Source organism: Nansenia antarctica, assembly GCF_963989245.1.
Source record: "Nansenia antarctica genome assembly, chromosome: 2".
NCBI lineage: Eukaryota > Metazoa > Chordata > Actinopteri > Argentiniformes > Microstomatidae > Nansenia > Nansenia antarctica.
In genome coordinates this window covers 45,901,170-45,915,507 of record NC_137675.1, presented here as the reverse complement: position 1 = coordinate 45,915,507, position 14,338 = coordinate 45,901,170, and the positions used below count along the sequence as shown (strand labels likewise).

Here is a 14,338-nt window from a genome sequence, read left to right as displayed (position 1 = left end):
CAGTTTTGGGGCTGACCTCCCAACCTCCCGCGGCGAGATGAGACGGCCTACAGGGAAGAGGTGACCGGACTGGAACAGTGGTGCAACCACCTCCCCCTGAACCTCCTCAAGACCAAGGAGGTCAATGTGGATTACATGAGGGGACACAGACACACACACACACACACACACACACACACACACACACACACACACACACACACACTCCAATCACCATCAACGGCACAGAGATGGAGATAGTGAACACATTGAGTGTTTTTGTGTGTATATTTTTCTTGGCTTAAATGTATATAGTTTGATCTTTTTTCTTTTTGCCTTTTATTTTTTGTTATTATATTCTATGTCTTTTTATATGTACCCTCAATGGAGCCCCCCCCCCAATAATAATAATAATAATAATAATAATAATAATAATAACTTTATTTGTATAACACTTGCAAATGTTGCAGCTCAAAGTGCTTTAATCATTATATAATCATAATTAAATTATTTAGTAATTTAATGGCAATATTAAAAAGATGGGGTTTTAGTTTTGACTTGAACATATTTGCTGAGGTTGCATCCCTAATGTCAACTGGCAGTGCATTCCACAATTTGGGTGCATAAAATGAGAATGCAGCCTCACCAAATCTCTTCTTTTGTACATGTGGTACACAGAGAAAGCCAGCGTCAGAAGACCTGAGAGCTCTATTGGGCTGATATGCTAGTAAAAGGTACAAAAGGTACATCTTATCTAAGTAATGTGGCTAACATGAGCTGTCATTAATAAAGCTGAAAAACGTAAAATCTTGCGCTGTTTTTGACACTGTGACACAATTAAATGTTTGTATTGTCCATGAACCTGGGTGTGTAGCGTTACAAGTGCAATAATCTCTCTCTCTCTCACTCTCTCACTCTCACTCTCACTCACTCTCTCACTCTCACTCTCACTCTCACTCTCACTCTCACTCTCACTCTCTCACTCAGGAGCACAATCCTACATGGTCAAGCTAGAATTTTACGAATAACGTACAACTGGAAATCGCTCAAATTGTTGGTACAAATATTTTTGCTACAGGTTTTGGACCTTTAACAGAATATTTCGATAGTTACGGAGGTATACTCCAGTTCTATGAGTGGAGCGGCGCCCCATAGGGGAGCTCTGCTCCTATTGGTTTACCCCGCTACCTAAAGTAGCAATTGACTGAATTTTTCGATGTCCGCGCCTAGGGGTGTAACGATACATCGATTCACATTGATGCATCGATTCATTGACTAACGATCTGATTACATCGACGCAATGTAAAAACATCGATCTATATCGTCATCTTAAAGATACACCTTTATTTTGAAATGGCACATTCTGCGTGACTGTCACCATTTCCGTGCAGCGCGCGACTAGCAGCGGCAAACTACAAAGTCAAAGAGCGCTGCACACTGTGCAGGTCAAGTCATGGCGAGTAGCAGGGATAACGACGACGAAATTCGCTCTCTCTCTCTATCTCTCTGTGTGTCTCTCTCTCTCTGTCTCTCTGTGTTGTTCTGCATGGTGTGGTGGGTGAGTCGCGGCAGGGCGCATGCACGGGAGTGCGTGGACGTCCACACAGATTGCGGATGACGCGTAAAGCCAGATCACGTGATGACACTGACGGCTGCACAAACCTCAATGTTACAACCTGATCTGAGCCCGGTGTCTGAGGGGGGGCTGTGTGAGGCTACTGCATTTGCACTTATTATTTATTATTATTTTATTATTATTTATTATTATTGCACAAATATACTGTAGGTTAAATGAACCTTGGTTCAGTTCTAACTGTTAAAAATACTGTGTTTATGAGACAGTAAAAAAGTGAACGTTTACAAAAATCCTGCCTGAAAAAAGGGGGGACAAGTTCTTCCAGTTTTGTTTCATAGGACATTAATGTTTTAAAGCTGAATATCTCTTGTTTGTGAGACTAGTGAACGGGTCTATTTTTATTTTTGTAACAGATGAATACTGTATCGTATCGTGACTGACATTGTGATATCGTCAAACATTGTATCGTCATACAAACAAATCGATATAATATCGTATCGTGATGAAGCTGGTGATTTACACCCCTATCCGCGCCCGCCCTGGGGTGCTATAAAAGGGGCGTCCTCCGTTACCTCATTCTCCCAAACATACAATACAGCCGGGTTTGAACAAGTCGAAGTGGGCCAGCAGCCCTATGGGGCTCCGCTCCACTCATAGAACTGGAGTATACCTCCGTAACTATCGTTCTATATCGTGGAGCTCCGCCCCATAGGGGAGCTCTGCTCCTATTGGTTTAGGCGGAGCGAGCGAGGCCAAATGTACCCCCACTGAGACTCTATTAGTCAGAACAAAATCTCAGCGGCACCCGGAGCTGACCACTGATGTTGGTTCAAGACAACCTTGAATGTTGCCCTAACCCACACCGAGTCTGCTCCACTGATCTAGCCCTTACGTGAGCACGTAGGGTTGTTGATCTAACGGATCACGTCCTGGAGGAGGGTCCCCTCCCCAGGCACATCCGTATTTATTCTTGACAGCACTTGAATAGAATCCCCATGACCAGGGTAATCCAAGTGCCTTCCCCACTACATCAGTCATCAGCAAAACTGAGGACAGAATGAGAAAAGGATGAGGAAGAAATATCCTTCAAGTAATATCGTACAAAAGGTGATGGCGACGACCAAGACGAGGTGATTAGCCTCGCATACGAATCAAAGGGGCAGCCCGTGCCGCCTCACATATCTCCTCCACTCCCACTCCCCTGAGAATGGCCACTAATGTGGCCATGCCCCTGGTGGAATGAGCTCGAATGCCAGTCGGCACGGGCTGCCCCTTTGATTCCTATGCGAGGCTAATCGCCTCACAAATCCAATGGGACAGCTTCTGCTTCGAGAGTGGTGCCCCGGCCTTCTGTCCGCCGTAGCAGATCAGAAGCTGGGGAGAAGATCTCAGTCCTGCTGTGCGCTTCACATATTGTGCCAACGCGCGCACCGGACATAGACAATGTAAACGCCTCTCCCTCTCTCCGTTGTGAGGAGGAGGAAAAAAGGCGCTCAGTTCACAGCTCTGAACTCTAAACCCACGATTAACCTTAGGGATAAAAGCCTGGTTAGGGCGTAATACAGCTTTTGTTTCGTCACCAGATATGATCAAACAATCTGCCCGTGTCGAGAGAGCGCATAAATCACTCACTCGCTTAGCCGTAGTCAAGGCGAGGAGTAGACTCGTCTTGAGAGACAATAAACGCAACGACACAGTGTCAATGGGTTCGAATGGGGGCACGCACAGAGCCTCTAGCACAATCGACAGGTCCCATTTTGGCATTAGTGTCCTATGAGGGCGTCTAAGCCTATACACTCCAGTCAAAAAACGCTTAACCAGCGAATGACTGAACAGTGTCGTTGTCGCAAAACCCTCATGGCAAGCTGAGATGGCAGCCGCGTAAACTTTAATAGTTCCCGCCGCCAATCCCTTGTCAAACTACGACTGTAGGAAGCACAAGAACGTTTCGACCCGACAGCAGACTGGGTCAACGTCCTGTCCCTCACACCACTGTGTAAACACTCGCCAGCGTGCCGCATATCCCTTTGCAGTGGATTGCGCGCGCGCACTTTGAATGGTCTGAATGACCGCGTCTGTCAGACCCCTGCGTTCTAACAAGTCCCTCTCAGTAACCAGGCCATGAGGGGGCCCCCCATCACAGGTGGCCCCCTCACCAAGCCTCTGGCTTGAGAGAGTGCATCTTGTCGATGAGGTATGGGCCATGGGCCCTCTACCAACTCCATCTCCATCAGTTCCGGAAACCACGGGGCTCCGGGGCGGTCTGGGGCTACAAGAATTAACTCTAGCCTCTCTGATCTCACTCGTGCCAACAGTGGGAGGATAGATATCAGGGGTGGGAACGCGTATAACAGGACCCTCGGCCACGGGTGTGCGAATGCATCGACTCCCAATGGCGGGTTGTCCTGTTCGCGCAGGGAGAACCAAAGGCGACACTGCGCATTCGTTCGTGACGCAAACAGATCCACTTCTGCTTGCCCGAACCGTGCCCAAATCAGAGACACAATGGAGGGTGCTAACCTCCAGTCGTCGTCCCTCGGGCCTCCCCGTGATAACAGATCTGCTCCTTCGTTGAGCAGACCTGGAATGTGGAGAGCTTTTAGCGAACTCAGGTGTGTGACAGCCCACAGCCATACATCTGTCGCTAGGCGATGAAGTGACGCTGAGCGTACTCCCCCTTGTCGATTGATGTATGCTACTGTTGTCCTGTTGTCGGATCTGACTAACACGTCCAGATCCTTTAACACCGGGGCAAAATGAAGTAGCGTTAACTTGACCGCCTCGAGTTCCAGCAGGTTGATGTGACGCGTCTCCAACGGTCCCCATCTTCCTGCCACCGAACCTGCCTGACACACTCCTCCCCACCCAGTCAGCGACGTGTCCGTGAAGACTGGGTAGTGGGATGCCGGTCTGCCCATGGCGACTCTCTCTCCAGTAGCTCAGGTCGGTTTTGACGATCTCGGTATTACAATCAACTTGCGACGGTGTCTCACTGGATCCAGTCGCAGTCGTGCGAACCACCTCTGCAGTCTGCGCATGTGTAATAGGCCTAAGGGGACCACTACATGGGCTGCAGACATCAGTCCTAGTAAGGACATCATTGATAGAGCGGTGATTGTATTTGTCACTTGACACACCTGGAGAGCTGACGTCAGTGTCGCTCTCCGTGGTGCTGACAAACTGGCCCTCATCTTGGCAGTATCCAACTGAATGCCTAGATAGGAAAACTGTTGAGCCGGCCACGGAGCACTCTTTGTCCAGTTGACAGCTAAACCCAACTGAGTGAGGTGCTGCACCAGTGAGGTTGCGCCCCGAATGGCTCGATTTGGGCATTGGGCCAAGACCAGTAGATCGTCGAGATATGCTAAGATGCGTATCCCGTTTCGCCTCAGTGGTTCGAGCGCTGTCTGTACGCATTTGGAGAAAGTCCGAGGAGCAAGCGCGTACCCGAAGGGCAGGCGCGTGTACTCGTAAACCTTCCCTTGGAAGGCAAAACGTAGAAATTTCCTGTGCCTCTCTGTGATTGGCACATGAAAATACGCATCCTTCAGGTCTATGCTGATTCCGTAGTCGCCCTTCTGTATACAAGACAGGAGGCGCCTCGTCGTCAACATACGAAAGGGGCGTTTCGCCACTCTCTCGTTGAGGACCCTTAAATCTAGTATGGGTCTCATACCTCCCGATTTCTTTGGGACAAGGAAATACGGGGAGTACCACCCCATGTCCCACTGGTTTCCCTTGGAACCATTGTCACTGCGTCCTTTGTTAGGAGATTCATAATCTCCTCCTGGAGCGCACACGTTTTTATCGGGCAGGATAAAACAGTCTCTCTCACGCCCCTGAAGGGCGGAGGAGGCTGAATGAACTGTAGTGCATATCCCCTCCTCAATGTCCTGTCTAGCCAGCCCGACAGAACACCTGCCCCTTCTAGCCATTCTGCATAACGCAACGACAGCGGCTGGGCTGGGTTTTTGATGTAAATGACGTTCCCTCTATACGGCTACAGACAGGTGTGTTTAACCCCGTTTGTGTCGTGATAGGGGTAAGTCCGCTAGGCAGAGAGCTGACCACACGCTGGTAAGCTGGGCCAGTCTCTGCTTTGTTTCTAACCGGTAGCGATTCGACCACACTCTGACAAGGCAGGTCGGTCTCCGCTCTGGCAGATAACATGGAAAATTCCCTTTTACTGAAAAAGTAAGGTGGCTCCGTCGGTAGAGGTGGAGCCAGTGCCGCATTACGCCGAACCCTCCGTTTCGCAGCCGTTGACGGCCTAGTCGTCACCACGGTGGAAGAAGAAGAGGTGGAGGGTCGCTGGAGGGGGAGGTGTCTGGCCAGGTGCTTCTTGGCCTCCTCCATCGCGGCCAGGCGCTTTGTCATGGTGTCCATGGCGGGACCGAATAGCCCTTTTCTCTCTATTGGAGCATTTAGTAGGGCCATCCGGTCCGCCCCGGTCATGGTGGTGAGGGACAGCCACATTTGTCGCTGCTGCACCACCGCGTTTGCCATCAGGCGACCCCCACAAACCGCGACGCCCTGGGCCAGGTACATAGTCGCGGCACTGAGCTTGATCAGAAGCTCCGCCTCCGCTGCAGACAGACCGTTGGTTCGGTCTGTGGTGATTTTTGCAATGGCGGCGTTAAACACGGCGATGTTATTCGCCGCCGCCGCTGCCTGCGCACCGAGAGCGTAGCTTTTGTCTACCAGGGTGGCGTTGAACCTGTCACGCTGGTTGGGCAGCATAGGTTTTTTAGGCACCGTCCAGGCGCTGGACCCCGGTACCAAGTAGGCCGCCAGTGCTGGTTCGAGCGGCGGGGAGCCGTCGGTCATCCCCTCCGAGAGCCCCTCCACTCTGGTAAAGAGCAGGAACGCCTTCACCGGCGCCCTGCCTGCGATTGGTTCTCCCCACGTGTCCTCCACGAACTTATCTAAGCCCGGAAGGACAGCGTTAGGAGGCTGGCCCTGTTGCTTCGCCCTCTTCCCGTAAAACAGGTCCTTCTCCCAGAAGGACGCAGTCGTTGGGGGAGGGGAGGCGGGACGGGGAATCCCCAACACGCCCGCCGCAGCTTCCAGGAGGCCCTGGAAGTCGTGGTGGAGTGATGGGGGGGCGAGGGCGGGGAGCTCGTGAGCCTCTACCTGCCGCTCGCCCTCATCAGAGCTCTCTGACCCTGACACCGACACCGACCACTCAGCTGGGTGAGGGCGGCGTGATGCCAGGGCCGGCTGAGCGGGCGGGCCCGTCCCTACTTGGGGAGGTGCCTGCCCAGAACGCCGCTCTGAGGCCTGTCCGGACGCATCATCGGCGGAGCTATCCGAGTCAGATAGCATCCCCGAGATAGCGTCCGCCAGGGGAATGCTCTCCTTAAACCAGGCCATCCTCTTCTGCCTTGCCGTGACGGAAAGGAGAGAGCAGGGGAGGCAGCTGGGGGAGGCGACCAACGCCGCCTCGGCATGTTGGGGGCCGAGGCAGACGTGGCAGAGGTCGTGTTTGTCCTCTGCTGCTAGGAAGTCGCAGCAGCAGGCGTTCCGGAGGAACTGCTTCGGGGGTGGACGATCCATCGCTGAAGGGAAGTGTCTGGCGGGTTCTCCAGTCTCTTGTAGTCATCCTTCTTGTAGTCTCAGATGTAAACCCGTGCTGAAATTTTTGGGAGAATGAGGTAACGGAGGACGCCCCTTTTATAGCACCCCAGGGCGGGCGCGGACATCGAAAAATTCAGTCAATTGCTACTTTAGCAGAGGTGTCAAGTAACGAAGTACAAATACTTCGTTACCTTTTACTTAAGTACAAATTTTGGGTATCTATACTTTACTGGAGTAATTATTTTTCAGCCGACTTTTTACTTCTACTCCTTACATTTTCACGCAATTATCTGTACTTTCTACTCCTTACATTTTTAAAATAGCCTCGTTACTCCTATTTCATTTCAGCTTGTTTTCATTACAGCTTTTCATCGTTAAAAAAAACGCACACAAAAAAAACCTATCCAGATAAGTCGCGCCATCCGGATAGAGTGAATTTGATTGTGGTTGGATGAGAAGTATAAACATTATACCATTCCGACACCCTATTGGTTTGTACGAGATGCATTCCATCTGCTGCACATGACACAAATCACACTCATTTACATTTACATTTTTGGCATTTAGCAGACGCCTTATTCCAAAGCGACTTACAATCAATACATTTGAATACTAAGCATGTGAATCAGCAGTCCACCATTCGTTGCAGGAAGAGTACTCTAGCTCGGGCCCGGGGCCACTGATAGAAGGAAAAACCTTCTCCCTATTATCGCCTTCTACTAAAACTTTTTTATTTTATTTTTTTTTACTGGAGAAACTGAGAAGCAGTACAAGGGGGGCAATAGAAGTTCTAGGGACACAGTAGAGGGGAAAGCGGGTGTCTTTAGGAGACGTAGAGGTGAGGGTCGGAAGATGTCTCAGGAGGTGCAGTTAAGATGTAACCTGAAGAGATGGGTCTTCAGTCTACGACGGAAGATGGGTAGTGACTCTGCCGTTCTGACAGCCGTGGGGAGCTCATTCCACCAGCGGGGAGCCAGTGTTGTGAAGAGACGTGATCGGGCAGCCCGACTGCTGTGTAGAGGAGGAGGGGCCAGTCGGCCAGCAAGGAAAGCAGATGTATGTAGCCAAAGATGTCCGTGACCGTGCCAGAGACTCAAAATAACAGCGAAATGTCCCAACCAAGCACCAGCATCAACCAGGTTGATAGCCAGGAAGATCAGCCAACCCTTCTCCATCCCTGGCCGTACCTGGAAGAATTTTTTGAAATGGTTGGATGCAAAAACAACTCCTTTCGAATGCGCTGCAAGCTCTGCGCACCCAAGTACCACAAGCTAATGGCCTTCAAAAACTCACCGTCTAATTTGAAAAAGCATATTGAGGTAAGCTGAAAGTTTGTTATTATCAGTCGACATTTTGTAGTAACCTAGTAACGTACTAATGGTAAATTTGCAATGTTTGCTATGGCTAAGAACATGCCATGGTTTGCTTGCTAGCAGTAGGCTATGATTCAATGTTTCATTTGTAATCCTTCATGTGTTGAGGTCGGAGTTTTACCGTGTTTGTTGCTGTAAAGAGTTAATTATGTTCCCACGGGAGAAGAAATGTGCGCGGTGTGTGCCATTAACAATAATGTTACTTTTCAGTCATGCCAGCAGCTGCTTGTGGTCCTAAAACAGCTTTAAGTGGCAATATTCTGGTCTGCTCAACATAATTGCAGAGACCTGTGAAACTGCTCCCTAACTTGTAGTCTGACCTCCATTCATGAACTTCCAGCGTGACATTTAATACAGCGGAAGTCCTAGATAGTCTCAGCTTGTGGTTTGAGAGAAATAATATGAATCTCAATCTGTGCCTGTGCCTGTGCATTCATTTTCTCCACAGAAGAAACACCCCACTCGTCTAGACTCGAGAGGTACACGCAACTTTCTTCAACAGCCCTCAAAAGGAAGTCATCCACTGAAGGTTCTTTGACCCCACCCTCCAAACAAACCAAGCTGTGGGAGGCTCGAAGAGTGTCCCAGGCAAGTGTGGATGAAGTAGTCCTCAAATTCATTGTCCAAGGCTTGCACCACACATTGTTCAGCAACAGGGCTTCATTGAGCTTGTGCAACATCTTCAGCCAAATACAAATGTCATGACGCGTAATACTGTTGTTAACAAAGTCACAAAGGCCTCTGTTGAAATGAAAAGAAAACTGAAAGCTGCCCTTAGTGAAATTGAGTTCATAGCAACAACAACAGACTGCTGGACGGCACACCGTCGCGGTTTCATTGGTGTCACTGCGCACTGGTTTAACCCCCAGACCATGCAGAGATCCTGTGCTGCCCTGGCATGCAAGCAACTTAAAGGGTCACATACCTTTTCTGCCCTGGCTGGTGCCCTAAATGATATTCACACAGAATTCAATGTCAGAGAGAAGATCGTTCGCACTACAACTGACAACGGATCAAACTTCCTCAAAGCCTTCAGAGTTTATGGGCAGACTGACGAGAACAACAATGCTGAACCTGTAGGAGAGGGTGATGGAGAAGAGGATGATGGTGGCCAAAATGATGATAACGATGAAGAAGAGGAAAGCCTTGAGGGTGTTGAATTTGTTGATGCCGGAGCCCTGTTGGAAGAAGATGACTACTTAGAATACCAGCTACCCACCCAAGCACCATCGCTGCGCCTGCCACCTCCTCAATTTAGTGTCCACAGTTGATGCTTCAAAAGCAGAGGTCAACCCACTGTACAAGCGCGTGTCAAGGTCCACATTTGCCAAATGCTCTAGCCTGTGGAATAAAAGTTCAAGATCAACCACCGCATCTGAAGTAATTGAAGACCACTGCAAACTCCAACTCGTAAGGCCTGTTGCTACAAGGTGGAATTCACTCTTCTCAGCCGTAGAAAGAATAGTGAGAATAACACGAGAACAAGGCGAGGGAGCCCTTGCAGCTGTCTGCAGTGAACTAGATACACCCAAGTAAGTGCTTGTTTTTCTGCCTTACAGTTAATGAAGTGATTAACAATAGATTAAGTCACAGTTTTATACTTGGAATACTGTAGAACACGTATGCACTATGCCAATATGCAGTCCCCATATTTACTATGAATGTGATTTGTAGCAACACAACTTCATTTCTAAAAGTCTCAGATGACAATATTTGTCCTTTTTAATGATCAGTTCCTCCAGTTGAAGGTGCTACATCAAGTAGACTTAATGTTCCATGTTGTGTTTTTCTCTTCTTCTTTGTACAGGTTTACTCCAGTGGAACTTGCATTTCTTGCAGAATATGCGAAGACAATGAGCCCAGTTGCAAAGGCACTGGATGTTCTTCAGGGAGAAACCAGTGTGCAGATGGGATGGTTGGTCCCCACCATAACTCTGCTAAGGACCAAGCTACAGCACCTTCAAGTCGCCTCCAAGTTCTGTGAGCCTTTGATTGCTGCACTTCTTTCAGGCCTTGAGAAACGCTTCGGAGAGATGCTTGCAGATCCAGAACTGATAGCCGCAGCCATTCTAGTTCCCAAATGTAAGACCTGTTGGACAAGTGACGAAAATATCCTCAAACTTGGTAAGTGTCTCACTTCCGCTTAATATGTGTAATTTCTATGAAGACAGTGAAATTAGTTACAATACTGCCATATAGTCTAAATTGTCATGATTTTTGTTTTTTATTCCACAGGCCTTCACTATATCAGAAGCCACTTGGACTGTCAGGCCGAGAAACACTTCAGTGAGGGCTCCCAATCGTCTGAGGAAGAGGACTTCTTTTCCTCCTTGAAGAAGACCGGCCCTCTTGAAACGTCCCAGCAGTTGGATGCGTACCTGGGGTGCCCAGGAGACACAGTAGAGGTACTGAAGACCTTCCCAGCTGTGTGCCAGCTATCACTCAAACTTAATACGGGACTCCCTGCCTCAGCAGCCTGTGAAAGACTGTTTAGTGTCGCAGGGCTGATCTTCAGGCCAAAAAGAGCATGCATTGGCTCAAAGAACTTTGAGAACCTGCTGCTTTTGCGGCTGAACAAAGCTTATTGGTAACTCTGATGCTGATGTAGATTGTGTGTATGTGTGTGTTTTTTCAGGAAATATTGAATCACTACTTTGTTATGGTTTGTATGGTTTTGCCCTCACAGTTCCAATAAAGGCTATTGACTTTTGACTTTTGACGTTTGACTTTTTGCACCATTACAATACTTAGGCAACTAGTCATCATATCTTCCGTGTTCACATGTTAATGCTCAGTAGTACACATATATGGTTCTTTAATGTATTTGCATTGTACTAAAATGTGTTCATTTTCAACAGGCATAAATGCGTGTGTGTGTGTGTGTGTGTGTGTGTGTGTGTGTGTGTGTGTGTGTGTAGATAACAGACATATTGCTCAAATTAACATTATCATGTGTATGCAGGGCTCCCTTGTAAGAGACCGTGGTCTCAGTGGGACTCCCTACATAAAATAAAATCTATCTTTTGAAGGCCCAACAGATCTCAAATGTTGGATAATTCGATATACTTATTGTGCCTAACCCTGTGGAATGTACGATCATGTTCTGGTGTGCTGGCTGGTGTGCTGGCTGTTCTGGTGTGCTGGCTGGTGTGCTGGCTGCAAGGACCCCAATTGAAATAAGCCAGTGGCTTTCTTGGGTTTTTAGTTGACCTTGTATGTAATATGTACTTTCATGTACCTACTTCTGCAAATCTTCTAATAAAGTTTTCAATCAATCAATCAATCAATGGCGGCACATATCACACTAAGCCACTGACAAAAGTTCTGACTTTCAATCAAGATTAAGTTCCAACATGTTTGATGTAAAGAAGATAGATTAGTTTTTCTTATGATGACTGATGTATATATGATTTACAAAGATTCATTACGATGATGATTCACTTTAAACAAACGTAGTTGTTGTAATTCGCTTTGGATAAAGGCGTCTGCAAAATGTCAAACATTTCCAAAATGTAAACTGCCGTGATCGAGCGCCGTTTCCAAAGAAAAACCATCATACCCACTGGAATGACATTCATGACAACCACATGTCTGAGCTTGTTTTGAGACATGTTCTTGAATTCTCATCAAATAAATGACTTGCTTCCTTGCCGTCAGTAGCCACGCAACACAGGCAGACTGACAGTACTTTGTCCATAGATCAGGGATATAGGCGTACCCAGCATGGGCTATCTGTTATGACCGCAATGGTTTTGACAATTGAAGGGCGTCAGCGTTTTCCATGGCTGCGTAACACTTGGATGGAGTTGCCATCCCTGCTGCACAGCATAGCACATGCAGTTCCATATGCTTGCATTTGTAGCAATTCTTGAGAAATCTACGTAATGTAGCAACTGACAGTAAGTGAAACATAAACCCAGAAACAGAATCACCTGGTGCAAAAAAAGACTAGCCATAACTGTGGCATGCGTCCCCTGCCCGCAGCAAACAATGTATGGGATGTTTAACGCACAGATGTTTTTAGTGGACTCAAACCTGATCTTTCTCGGATTTTCTTGTCCCCTTTTTCCCTCCGCCTCCTTCGTTTTCTTTCTCCGCATCCTTCATTGCGCACCTATCCTTCTGTCTCGCCTCCACTCCGCCGAGCGGCTGAATAAGTCCTTGTTGAAGTTGCAAACCTAGCCACATACAGTATAGAATCAATGCAGAAGTTAGAAGTTAGCCGATGGAGACCAGTGCACTGTAGCGATGTGAAAATATCTGGAGCGGCCGCCTTGGGCATTTACTGCGCTCCTCCCCCAAACAGTCACGGGGAACCACATCAAGACGTTTAGCCTTTTCGCTCAAGAAAACACCTGCAAGGAAAACAGGCATGACCGGTATGTCCCACAGAGGAGTTCTTGAGTGGAAGAGGAAGGATCTCGCCTACTTGGGAAGGGCGGCAGTAGACAGTACCATGGCGATGGAATGTCAATCCAAGATGCGTCGCGCATTGCCCTCCTGCTTCTCCATCATTGAAATGATACAACTTTGACCAAACTTTAACTAGGCTATATTTTGTCACCAAGCATGCAATATTTGTATTTACTTTCGATTATTAATCTTACAAAAAATAATATCAATAAAATATATAAATTAAACATACAATTCTGACAAATAAAAACGTTCAGTGTTACAAAGGTCTTGGGAACATCAGGAAAGCTAATGCATCATTATGTAATAAAAATACACTTCAAAGGTAAGTATATAATGGTATATACGTATGGTATACTTTTTAAATTAGAGTTGAAGTCTAATCTTCTTTGGCCTTAAGTTTAGCGAGTTTAGCTGACAAAAAATATTATTATAGCCTAGAAAAACTAATATTTAAACAAAAATACAGTGTTGACGTTTGCTTCTTCTTTCCAGAAGACGGACATGCAAACAGTTGGTGATTAAACACTTTTAAAATTATACCCCACAAACAAATCTGAGACATGTGGTATAAAACTAACAAACACTACACATGATGCGAGATTGAACAGTAGTCAATTGTCACATGTTTTGCCAATTTCCATTGTTGTCTCAGGCATGTCCATCTACAGTACATGTCCTGTTGACCTGTTGTCTCAGGCATGTCCATCTACAGTACATGTCCTGTTGACCTGTTGTTGGCTGCTAGGTTGGATATAGGGCATAAAGTACACCAGCATGCTTTGATCAACTTGAAATGAGATTTGTTGCCATTAAAGTGCTGCTCTTAATGGGTGTGCAGGAAATGAGTGACTCAAGTTTCAAGTTTCAAGTTTTATTGTCACTTTACACAAGTGTAACTAAGTTAATGTAAAATTCTTAGGCTTCGGTTCCTTGACATTGCAGCACAAAGACAACTAAGGCAATATGGCAAGATAGTCAAGATAAAGTGACAATAGTTACAAGACAGTAAGTGAGACAATTGTGAGACAATTGGACAAGCGACACGTTGTGGGAGACAAATGAGACAAATAGACAGGACACAATTGAGCAGTACAAATAAAATAAAATAGTACAGAGTAGAAATGTCATGAGTATTGCACTCAGTGGCAGTAGGCGTAAGAGGTAGTGTTTAGTAAAGTGACTGTGTGCTTAAGGTTAGGCAGTCCGTATATGGGATGTGCTTGGGGATAATAGTCACTTGTCCTTATTCTTAGGGTTGAGGGCAGGTGAGCAATGCTATCTACTATTTCATATAATTCACCCATATATGATTACTTCTAATAGTTTGACCAGTTTTACAGGATTTTATACTGTTCTGTCTGGGTTGTGAGTGGTAAGCTTGGTGTGGGACAAGGCAGAAGGATTCGTAGAGCGCATC

At 47.2% G+C, this 14,338-nt stretch overlaps 1 protein-coding gene across 1 annotated transcript in view; it reads right to left on the bottom strand.

Moving 5' to 3' along the window:
- trpm4a (transient receptor potential cation channel, subfamily M, member 4a) overlaps positions 1-12,612 on the bottom strand; it is a gene marked incomplete at both ends in the record, with an annotated part of 78,148 nt that extends 65,536 nt beyond the window's left edge. The window contains one exon of the mRNA XM_080523040.1: positions 12,541-12,612. Coding sequence (XP_080379166.1) covers positions 12,541-12,612 — 72 coding nt within the window. The remainder of the gene's footprint in view (positions 1-12,540) is intronic.
- Positions 12,613-14,338: the final 1,726 nt, after the last annotated feature.